This window comes from Callorhinchus milii, unplaced genomic scaffold (genome assembly GCF_018977255.1).
Source record: "Callorhinchus milii isolate IMCB2004 unplaced genomic scaffold, IMCB_Cmil_1.0 Scaffold23, whole genome shotgun sequence".
Lineage (NCBI taxonomy): Eukaryota > Metazoa > Chordata > Chondrichthyes > Chimaeriformes > Callorhinchidae > Callorhinchus > Callorhinchus milii.
The window spans coordinates 8,382,392-8,394,391 of NW_024704764.1; the positions used below are offsets into that span (position 1 = coordinate 8,382,392).

Here is a 12,000-nt window from a genome sequence, read left to right on the forward strand (position 1 = left end):
CCAGACAGCTCCAGAAATCCACACGGTTACACTCTTAATCACTTACAGTCTCGAGCAGCTGAGATCAGCTTTGGGACTGGATGTAATCCGATCTTCTCTCTCAGACCAAATTGCCATATTTTTTTTGCAGTCCCCCCCCCCCCCCCCCCGAAAAAAAAAAAATAGACTGGGCTTCGCCGCAGTCGGGGATTTTTTTTCTCTGTGTGTGTGCGGTGTGTGTGTGTGTGTGTGTGTGTGTGTGTGTGATATATTCCAAATGTCGTACTTACTGGGAGCTTATTAAACTCTCTCTCTCTCTCTCTCTCTCCTTCTCTCTTCTGCGCTCTCTCCAATCCCTTATTTTGCTCTTCTGTCCACGGGGAGCTTGCTTAGAGTGAGACAGAGGTAACAATAATCACAACTGCAATAATACTACTAGTAATTATAAGCCTTGCATGAGATGCGGCGCCTTATCACCTCTTCGAGACGTCTCAAAGCGCTTCACGGGACGCACTGTAAAGTGGGGTTACTTCGCAGGCACCGGATGTATCGTGGTATACACGATAAACGCCCCCAATCTAACGCAATCAGACCCCACCCCACCACTCACCCCCACCACCCCAACCACCCACTGGCCCCTTTCTGCCCCCACCCTCTGGAACTCCGTCCGAGAATCCCTCCACCTCACCCCGTCCCTCCCTCCTCTCCTTCAAGGACCCATCTCGAGACTTCCCTCTCCGACCGGGCTTTCGGACATTCCTCCTACACACACCCCCCCCCCCCCTCCCACCCTCCTTGCCCTCCACCCCTCTTGACCCCGACCCGCAGCTCGGGCGCAAATCCCTGACTATCTGCACGCCTTCGGGCGTCCTCCCGGCGCGAAAGGCGCCGGGCGGGACGTCACTCGTTGTTGCTGTCGAATGTCCTCCCTCGGCGACACTCGCATGGACTGCCGGGATTATTTTTTTTCAGATCATCAGCGATTATTAATTATTATTGTCCGTCCGCGTTCGGGACAACAGAACGGCCCGACCGTTCACAGCGAAGGCGCGGCAATCAACAAACGCCGCAAAAAAAGACGCGCGTCGTGGGATTTCACGGCAACATTAATGAACAATAACAACAACAACAATATCTAATACTCCCCGGGCATTCGACACGGCGCCTGACCGCGACTTCGAGAGACGTCTCGACCCGGGCGTCGGGTGGGAAAGCGCGGGCGGGGGGGCGGGGGGAGGGGGGGCAGATTATTCTGTCCGTTTTTTTAAAAAAAATACAACCTTCGTCATGAAACCTGGAGCCGTACGTACGTTTTTTGTTCGCTCCCCGCGCGCCACCCCGCCCGCCCTCCCTCCCTCCCCGCCCGCCCGCGCCCCCCCACCCCCCACCCTCCCCCACCCCGAAGAATAATAAAAAGACTCTCGAGACGCACGCGGACGCGGTCTGTGAAATCCATTGAGCGCGGGGTCTAACATTTGTGCGCGTACAGTAGTTTCTGGTGATTAATAGTCCCAATGTTTCGCTTGGTTTGGAAGGCAGTAGTGGTGTGTGTGTGTGGGGGGGGGGGGGGGGTGGGGGGTGTGTGTGTGTGTGTGTATGTACACCTAATCCCTCCCCCTCTCTTTATATATGACACACCATAAGATTTCTCACCAAAAAACACAGGCAAAGTGAGGGGAGGGGATCAGCACAAGACAGGGGACACAGGGCAGGACCTCCCACACCCCATCTTACCCCATTCCCCCCCCCCCCCCAATTCCCCCTCCACCCCCCACCTCCCCCTCCCACTCCCCCCCCAAAAAAAAATAGCTTCATTGCTTTTGCAAAGTTTGGAGGAGAGGGGTGGTGTGGGGAGGGGGAGGGGGGGGAGAGGTGGGGGGGGAGAGCTGGGTGGGGGGGGGGGGAGGAAAAGAAAAAGTTTTTTGGGTGCAAAAAAAAATTGGGGAAATAAGGATTAATTTTTTTGGGGGTGGGGGGGGGGAGAGAGAGAAGGGGGTTAGGGGGGAAAGTGTGGTGTGGGGGGTGGGGGGTGGGGGGTGGTGGGGGGGGGGTTAGGGTCCATGGATCAGGTCGCTGGGGGGTGTTTGAGCAGTACCCACTCGCTGTGGGGTGGGGGTTTGCCCCACTACCCCTCCCCGTTCGCTCTGTACAAGAAGCCGGAGGCGCAGGGCTGCCCCGGTTACCCGGACTTTCCGGGTCCCGGTCCCGGTCCCGGTCCCGGTCCGGCGGTGCCGACCGCCCACGGCTTCCCCGGGGAGGGGAGGGGGGGGGTCCACCCCCACACCGACCCCCGGTTGGCTCGCTACGGCCGCCCGGACTGGCCGCACCGGGACAGGGAGCGCAGGGGGGGAGCGGGTGCGGGCGGTGCGGGGTGTGCGGGTGCGGGGGGTGCGGGGTGTGCGGGTGCGGGTGTGGGTGCGGGTGCGGGCGGTGCGGGTCCGGGCGGCGGCTCCACGGCCATCCCCACCGGGTACGCGCTTTGCGCACCGCAGATGCCGCTCCTGTCCGACTACCGCAGCTCCGGGTACCCGGACACCGGGACAGCGCTCAAGAGGAGACGGGACGTTTTAGGTGAGTGTCTAAATATATATATATTATATTATATATCTCTATATATCTCTGTGTTATCTCTATATATCTCTATATCTCTATATATCTCTATATATCTCTGTGTTATCTCTATATATCTCTATATCTCTATATATCTCTATATATCTCTATATATCTCTATGTTATCTCTATATATCTCTCTGTTATCTCTATATATCTCTATGTTATCTCTATATATCTCTCTGTTATCTCTATATATCTCTATGTTATCTCTATATATCTCTATATTATCTCTATATATCTCTATGTTATCTCTATATATCTCTGTGTTATCTCTATGTTATCTCTATATATCTCTATATTATCTCTATATATCTCTATGACATAATATACATTTGTGCGTAACACACTATTTATATTTATGTGTAATATATTTCACGTATCATTTTATTTCTTTAGGTGTGTAATGTATTTCGTTATGTGATTTTATTTATATGTAATGTATTTCAAGTGTCATTTTATTTGTTTATATGTAATGTATTTCATATGTCATTTTAGTTATTTCTATAATGTATTTCATATATAATTTATCTTTATGTAATATATTTCATATATCATTTATATTTATACATAGTACATTTCATATATAAGTATATTTATTTATATATATTTAATACCTCATTTATATTTATATATAATATAGATTTATTATAGTATATATAACTTGTTGTTCCTCGATTGTGGTTAAAATCAGAATAATGTTCGTCATATTATTTTTTGATTATTATATTAATAATCCCTAATAATCCGTTATTTGCGTCTAATGCTCATGATTCCGCCCACTTGTTTGCGGGGCGTGGGGTGGGGGGGGGGGTTGGCGCTCAGCAAATACCCCCCACCCCCCACTTTGGGACTCCTTTCTGACCTGAAAAGGGGGTTCTCTCTCCCCCCCCCCCACCCCCACCCCTCCCGCCCACCCCCCGTCAAGCCGCGCGGTTTATAGTCCGCGAAGGGCTTTTTTTTTGGAGACGTCTCGAACACGCGGTAAAGGGGCTGGGTCACACGCTAGGGCTGTTGTTGTTGTTGTTGTCGTTGCTGTTGCTGTCGTTGTTGTTGCTGTCGCCGTCGTTGTTGTCGCTGTCGCCGCCGCCGTCGTTGTTGTCGCTGTCGCCGGCGTTGCTGTTGTACCGATAATAATCCGCGCGTCTGATCCCGCCTTCGCGACGCCTCAAAGCCCGCGGCGGGTCACGCACGGCCAGGAGCGAAGTGACTGTGCGTCATCGGCGAGCGGAGCTTCGCCACTCGACCGCGGCCGTTGCTGAATTTTGCCACATTTGGCCGCGGGCGAACCGTGTAATACACGATGCCCGTGTGCGCGAGAATTATCGGCGCAAAATAATAATGATAATAAGGATAATTAATGATAATTCGTAGCGGTAATAAACCTCGTATTCACGCTGTTCACGCAGACATTTAATTAGCGATCGGAAAAGAGAAGGGCCTCTCTCTCTCTCTCTCTCTCTCTCTTACCCTCGCTCGGTTTCCCGGCTCACAGATAAAATTATCCCCCGGATAAAATTGGTCGCTCGCTCGGCTCCGTGGCTGTTCGTGGGACATCCCTGTGCGCAAATCATCTGCTGCATTTGCCTCTAAAAGAACGCAGTAATTATTCACGGTTAAACCCTCACGAGTAGCTTTGAGACGTTATCATTTATTTTGCGCTGTTGAATTGTCCGCGATGTGTTGCCGTTGAGTCTACGGGTTTCCCGTGTGGTTCCGACGTGGTCGAAATCCCCTTTCGTCGGCTGAAAGTTTGGGGGTAAATATTCAGAGCTTCTACAAAACCTGCAATTTTTAAACCTCGAACCCCAGAAACTGGCAGCGCCGAAAGGAGAGAGCAACACGGAGCCATTAGGCACAGGACCAGGTTCTTTGGGCCGACTGGTCTGTCGTAATAATAATAATAATAAAATAATAAATCTTATTATTATCGGCGTCTCAAAGCGCTTCACAGGAAGTACTGTACGGTGAGTTGACTGTGTATTTTATGGGCGAAATGCGGCAGCCGATTGCTCACAGCTCATCCCCGCAAACAGCCGTGGATTGAATTGACCAAATTATTCATTTATTTTAATTTAAATTTTTTTTAAGGGGTTATTACTCCCCCCCACCCCTTCCCTCCCCCCCCCGGAACAGCGATCCACCAATCGACTAACAACCGTGTTCCCTACTTACTGCTCGCGGTGAACAGAGTGGTGCGGAGCAACGAAACTTGCCCAACATTTCGTCCTGACCTGACCTGACCTGACCCGCCCGGGGACCGAACCCAGGTCCTCTCGGTTGCGAGGCCAGGGCTCTAACCGCCGAGCAACGGGACTCCCAAGAAAAAAGTTTGCTCCAAGCTCTGAAAGTTTATCCTGAGTTTGCACGAAGCTGTGGGTGTAAGAGCGAATGGGAGTTAAAACGGTCAGAGAGAGAGAGAGAGAGAAAGAGAGTTAAAATTTAATATAATAATTCGGATGATCTCATTTATCAGACGTGCGTCTCATGGTTATGACATGTCGACTGGTTTCCCCGATCGGGTTGCAACCTTGTGACTCATTCCCATCTCCTCCCACCCCGCGTTTAAGTTAGATTGGATCCTAATTAAGTTATGGAGGCATTAAAATTCTCGGTTTTCCGTGTAATTCACACCGTAGGGGAACGGACTTCTCCCCCAAATCCGTTCAGGACAGGGCTTTTTTTAGACGCGATGCTTTAGATCGTGTTCGACAGACCAAAAGCGTCACCCAACTCAAAACCCCCCCAAAAAACTGGCGTCAGCGGGAAACCAAACCGGTAGCAAAGCAAATCGTAGCAGAAGCGATACCTTAACGTCATGTGGAAACTGCGTTAATCGGACATTTATTAACCGTGACGTTTTTTTTCACCCCTTGCCAATTCTCCCCTCGCAAGCGCCGTGGTCTGGATGTATATTTATTTAATCAATCCCTCCTTCCTCCCACCCTCCTCCACCCCACCCCCCCCCCACCCACCGAAAAATAAGATGGTGGTTTGATCCGCGACCGTTTGTGGGGACGTCGCCTCGCGCAATGGGCTGCCGTGTTTTCGTCCCACAAAGCACACAGTCACTCCACTTGGCAGTGCATTCCGCGCGGCTCTTTTGAGAGGTCTCGACGTCGTGGTAAGGCGCTGTATCAAACGCAAGGATTATTGCGATTATTATTATTATTATTATTATTATTATTATTATTATTATCGCCGTGGGCTCCTGAAAGTTACCGCTGGTGTTCGATCCTAATTTTCCTGCCGTTCAGGACGAACTGTATTTTAGGAACACAGGAACAGGAGGAGGCCATTCAGCCCCTCGAACCTGTTCCGCCATTCTATTAGATCACGCCTGAGCTGTACCTCAACTCCAACTGCCCGTCTTTGCCCCGTATCCCTTGATTCCCCCGACCCAACGACTCTCTACCCCTGGGTACCCTCACCTCACAAAACTCTGCGATCAGGTGCTGCGAGAAAGGCGAGGATTATGAGGAGAGCGTTCAAGAATGTCATTAGAAGATGCTTCGGGTTTACGTAGGAGCACAGGCATGCACAGCCCCTGGAAAAAAAGCTCATTTCTCTCCCAATCTGGCTGCTCCCGGAGTAGAAATATGTGAAACTATGTGAAAAAAGTTCAAAAATAATAAGTAAAACGAACGCGAGTCAATCCAGCCAACAGTTCCCCCGGAGTAAATTGGCTGCTGCGTTCGCCTCACAGTCGACCGCTTGATGGTAATACCCTGTGCGACGTCGCGACTCTGTGATAAGCTGCTTACGGCGAAGGTTATCCATCGGACCTTCCACTTGTGTGTTGAATTTCTCCCCCCAATCCCCTCCAAAAATAATCAACAACGATGATAATAATGATCCTTGCGTCTGATACAGCGCCTTCTCGCGTCGGCCGCACGTCTCAAAGCGCTTCTCCGAATATACCGTGAAGCGAAATGACTGTCTTACCTCCTGGGCGAAACGCGGCAGCCAATTGCTCGCCGCAGCGTCCCCCACGCGGACGGTCGTGGATCGAGCGACCGAAGTAATTTATTACCCCCCCGTCCCGGAAAAGCGATCCGCCAACCGACTAACGACCGGTTTCCGACTTACCGCTGGGTGAACAGAGGCGCTTGTGGGGTAAGGAAACTTGCCCAGTGCTTGGCCCTGCCCGGGAACCAAACCCAGGGTCCTCTCGCTTGCGAGGCGAGCGCGTTAACTGCTGAGCTACGGGACTTGCAGAAGTGCAAGTTGTTGTCGTGGTTGCGTGGAGGAAAGGCTGCCCTTTTCCGGCCGACGAACCGCCCTGACGGGACTTCTCGTTGCAGAAACCCAAGACTCCAATTACAAGCCCGAGTCGAACTGCAAGGCCAGGAAAGAGCGGACAGCGTTCACAAAGGAACAGATTCGGGAGCTGGAGGCCGAGTTCGCTCACCATAACTACCTGACCAGACTGAGGCGTTACGAGATAGCAGTAAACCTTGACCTCACGGAACGACAGGTGATCCGCGCAAATTGCTGCCGTTGGACACAGACCGGCCACAAACGCGGCGGGCGCCTGACGCCCGCGCGGAGACCCGTCACCGTTGCTCAAGAGTTTCCAAATCGAACTGAGAATTCCACCGACGCAAGGAAATTCCAGAGATTGGCGGCATGGAGTGCTCTCTCTCTCTCTCTCTCTTTCTCTCTCTCTCTCTCTCTCTCTCGCTCTCTCTCTCTCTCTCTCTCGCTCCCTAGAGAGATGCCTCCTGCTTACCCAATTCCGGAAAGTATTGGGCGCAGGACGGCAAGAGCCAAGGCTTTCGGGGAGAGCCCAGAGTCTAACCGGATAACAGCGCATAGCTTGCTATTGAGAGCACTCCCTTTGGCCAGCTTTCCTTCTGGTTGTCCAGCTAGGACCACCGCTACCCCTTAGGGCAGGTTGTAGGTGGCGGGGGTGTTGGTGGGGGGGGGGTGGGGAGGGGGGAGAGGGCAAAAGGCAAGACATTTGCTTTTCTTGCGATCACCTCATTAATCCAGCAACAGCTCGAGCCCAGGAGCTAAGACGTGTTGGAGGGCGAGAGCGAAGCCTCATTGTCTTAATGACGTCTCTTCACCCTCAATTCCTCCTTAAAACCCAGCACATGAATCCCATCTGGGCACGGACGGAGCACACGTCCATTTGCCTCGCCAATTGTCCTGTTACTTTAAGCAGTTTGTGGTTATTATTTCTCTATATCCCTCCACCTTCCCCCCCCCTCCCCGCCCGCCCCCGATCCCAACCCCCTCCTCCTTCCCCACCTCCAGGTCACGCCCGAAGACCTTCCTCTCCGAGCGTGCCAGGCAAAGCACTCCAGCCAGCCAGCCAGGCAAACACGGGTTCTTTCCAACATACATACGTCACACTCTGACCCACGGGAACTCCAATCTGCTTCCTGCTCCCTCACCCCACACCCCCTCCCACAACCGCGCCCCCCCCCCCCCCCCCCCCCGCGCCACCCCCCACCAGGTCGTCAAAGCTTCTGAAGTCACTTCCCGCCGTGAAATAGCGTAAATTAGGCACCAACGCTGACTTGGCCGTGGAAACTTGGCTCGTAATGTGGTTCCCACTCAGCTCCTGTTAACCCTGCAAGCCAAAGCCCTAACGGATGAGGGCGGCCCTCGCTGCCAGCGGGAAGCAGCGGGAAAGGCTCACCGGACAGCGCTCTCAACGGCAAGCTCCGCGTTTTTAGCGAGTTAGACTCCGGTTAACCGTTCAATTGCTCACGGGACGACAGAACTTCCCGCCTGATGTTAGCTGGCCAAAAAAAAAACCCGGTTGATATGGTCATTGCCATCTCAAGGGTTAAAATTGCTTTGTTCCTGCAATAAAACAAGACAACTAAAAAAAAATGCAAGTTAAACACACAACCCAGGGTTCTTTGTCGAGCTTTCCTTTCGACCAGAATTTCGCTTTCCCAAACCTTTGTCGGAAAAAATGTCCCCTTTCAAGTTGTCAGAAACGTTTTTCTGAAAGTCGTGTTTTTTTTAAAAAAAAATACCAAAGCAGAAAAAAAAAATGAACGGATTATTATATTTCGGTTAAAAAAAAACTACTTCGACTTCAAAATCGCGTCCAGATAAAATGTTTACTCCAGAGGTTTGTGAACCAGCCCGGGAGGCAAAGTTTCCATGTAAAATTCCCTGTCTTTCTGGGAATCGAATGCAGTTTTTGTGGAAAAAAAACTGTTATTCATGAAAGAGGAATTTGGTTGTATAAATCCCGGATTGTGCAATCAGCAGATTAAACCTTTCTTTTCTGCAGCCCTCGTATTGATATTAGTTGTGTTTTTGCTCTGTGGTTCCCACGTATTAAGTGTGTTTGTGTGTGTGGAGGCGGTGGGGGTGGGGGGGGGGGGGGGAGCAAGGAGGACGTAGATTAACCATTTCATCTCCCAATTTACCTGGAACTAAGCTGTAGTGGTTTATTTCCATCCCCCCCCCCGTCAACGACAACAACTTGCATTTACGGGGGTTTGACTTGCAAAGCCAAACCCCTAACCCTATTGCCCCGTTCTCCCTTCCACCCCCTCCCCCTGCCTTCTCCTCCACTTTCAGAGGCATGGGGACTGTGGGTGGCGTTGGCTGGCGTGTTTGAGTGGGTGAAATTGACGTGAAATTGTCAAGCGTTACTGGGGAAGCAGAGGAAAAGGGCAATGAGCAGCTGTCACACCATTTGTTATGTTCTTGTGTTAACACCCTTCTCCATTTGCTCTCTCTCCCTCCCTCCCTCCCTCCCTCCGCAGGTAAAGGTGTGGTTCCAGAACAGGAGGATGAAGTGGAAGCGTGTCAAGGGTGGGCAGCCGATATCTCCCCACGGTCAGGAGCCAGATGACACGGACTGCCTGACCTCTCTGCCCTCCGACCCCTCGAGCCTCAGGAATGCAGATGGAAAAGGACACATGGAGAGCTTGATGGACACGAAGGCGGTCATGCAAGACAGCATCAGATAAATCCATTCACAACGGCAAGGCGGACAACCAAACAACGCACCTAGCTTCACCCAGGGCCAATTCCTTTGGCCTTGAAAGCAAATTGGATCGTTGCGTGCAGTCAACATGGACTCATCCATCTTCGAACCTTCCCCCTCCCTCCCCTCCTCACCCACGTACCTTTTCCCCCTTCTAAAAACAGGGGGAACTGTGGACATAGACCTTTCCGTTTCGGTAAGCAGGAGGAGAGGGGCCAGAGGAAGAACTGGAACGTGTAATGTACCCGTTAACCCTTCCCCACGGACTGTTGTTTGCCCCCGTAGCTGCTTAAGAAGAAGCTCGTCGAGGCAGAACAATGGGAACAACCGGTGGATCTATGGAAATTATCCATGACAAGACGTGAACAGCCTCCCTCGATTTTTTTTTTTTCGCGTGCGCGCGTGTGTGTAGTTAGAAATTGTCCCGACGTGTCTCATGGACTTATAAGGAAAAATAAATTGATTTAGTGAAACGGAGCATGTCACATGAGAGCGCGTGATGGCGTGTCAGAGCGTGTGCAGTAACCCAACCCGCGTGTGACGGTTGACCGCGCCTCCCATTCGGTTCTGGTACCTCGCAATTTCTCGCCGTTGTTGTCTGTGGAATTTACTTGTTGGAGGAGGCTGAGAGAGAGCATTCTGTTGCTCATCAGCGGCCATGAAATTTCACCGTGTGTTTGAGCCCATGAGAGAGAGATTTGGCCTCCAACGTAAGACCGTTTACAGAATTACGGATTTCTCTCATTTTTGTTCTTTAATTTGGCCTTAATTTGGAAAGTGGGTTCTGTTTAAGAACGGCAGCCCCCAAATCAGGACCGAAGCCCCCAAATCAGGATTGAATTGAACCAAATTTGGCTCAAATCTTTTAAAAAAGAAGACCCTTTAAGACCGGACCCCGTTTCAGGCGGAGACTGGGTGAGATTTTGCGTCTCTTTTGTTGCTGAGGTAGAGAACACGTCATCGCGATCAGAGCACCAACACTCCCAACGCCAGGCATGTGTTCTGCAGGCAAACCCGATAGCCATTTTTGCACACCCCGATGCCTTCACAAACAGCCATCAAGCGAGTGACTGATCGGTTGCTTCTGGGGGAATTGTCGGCCAAGGCAACGGGAGACAGAGAGAGACAGAGACAGAGAGAGAAAAACTCCCTTCCGTGCTGAAAATATCTGCGGTTCTCTGTTCAGTTCAGTGCCAATAGGATCTTTACCATAAACCTGCACAGGCAGCTTAGGACTGAAATGCGTGACTGATCAGACACGAGACGGAGCAAGGCCTTGTTTTGGGGCCGACTGGAGGAGTTAATTATGGTGAGCTTAGCAGGGGCCAGGCAATGTGTCGAGACAGAATTTTGTCTACCGTTTCCAACGCCCAAGTTAACACTGAGCCCAGACAGAAGCTTGTGAAAGGCTCCTCTCTCTCTCTCTCACTCCCTCCCTCCTTGTCTTGGAGGCCATTTAAAGGTGACAGGTTAAGTGGGTTTTGGCAGACGCAATCCAGTTCACATTAAGCAACCACTTGTGGCATTAAACTTACTTCCAGACTTAGAGAGCTTTAATTGCTACTAATTCAGCCGCTTTACTTAGAGTCGGCCATAAAGACAGAGCGGAACTGAGCAGAAGGGGGTGAGAGATCGGAAACGTTTCGTTTGAGCAAAAGACACAAGATGCGTTAGGAGTTGTGAGTTCAGCAGAAAAAGGGGGTCTCTCAAAAGCACTGATTCTTAAAACTGAAACACCGTTGAGAGTTTGCCAGAGAGGTCCATTGCTTTAAGCATTGGGTTCTGCCGCTGTGAAGCACTCTGAGACGCCATCTGGCGTGAAGGGCGACCGGTATGAATGCAAATTGTTGTTGTTAAGCGGTTGGAGACGGCTCTGTATAAGGGAAAGTTGTCGGCGTCGTTGCTGTCGGTTTACTTGGAGTTTGCACTCGTTAAGTGAAATGGATTATACATAACCCAGATGCCTCTTTTCCTCATGAACCATTGAGACATCAAAGAGTTACCCAACGTTTTACCGCAGTTGAGTTGAGTGTTTCGTTTATCAATCACCCAAATATACTATTTCCCCTAAACTGCCGAGAGATAAAAGTGATTGTGGAACCAGTTATAAGAAATAATAATAATAAATAGTAATAATAATACTTCAGACAATGCAGTAAGTAATGACATGCAACTAATGGATATAGAAATGCAATCGGCTCTTGTCAATGAATTATAAAACAGCTTAGAGTGGTGGGCGGGGGGGTGGGGGGTGGGGAAGAGAAGGGAAACGGAATAAGATAAGAGAGTTGTTCTGGGGAGTTAGCATGACATTGGCACAATGTAGGAGACCGGTAGCTCAGTGGTTAGAGCGCTCGTCTCGCAAGCGAGAGGACCTGGGTTCGATCAGGGCGAAACTTTGGGCAAGTTTCCTTACTCCAGACGCACGCCTCTATTTACCAAGCAGT

General features: G+C 50.8%; 1 protein-coding gene across 1 annotated transcript; it reads left to right on the plus strand.

Moving 5' to 3' along the window:
- Positions 1–2,392: 2,392 nt before the first annotated feature.
- Positions 2,393–10,026, plus strand: meox1 (mesenchyme homeobox 1). The gene is made up of 3 exons (XM_042343236.1): positions 2,393–2,550; positions 6,894–7,066; positions 9,330–10,026. The coding sequence occupies exons 1-3, from the start codon at positions 2,472–2,474 to the stop codon at positions 9,534–9,536; spliced, it is 459 nt and encodes a 152-aa protein (XP_042199170.1). The 5' UTR covers positions 2,393–2,471; the 3' UTR covers positions 9,537–10,026.
- Positions 10,027–12,000: the final 1,974 nt, after the last annotated feature.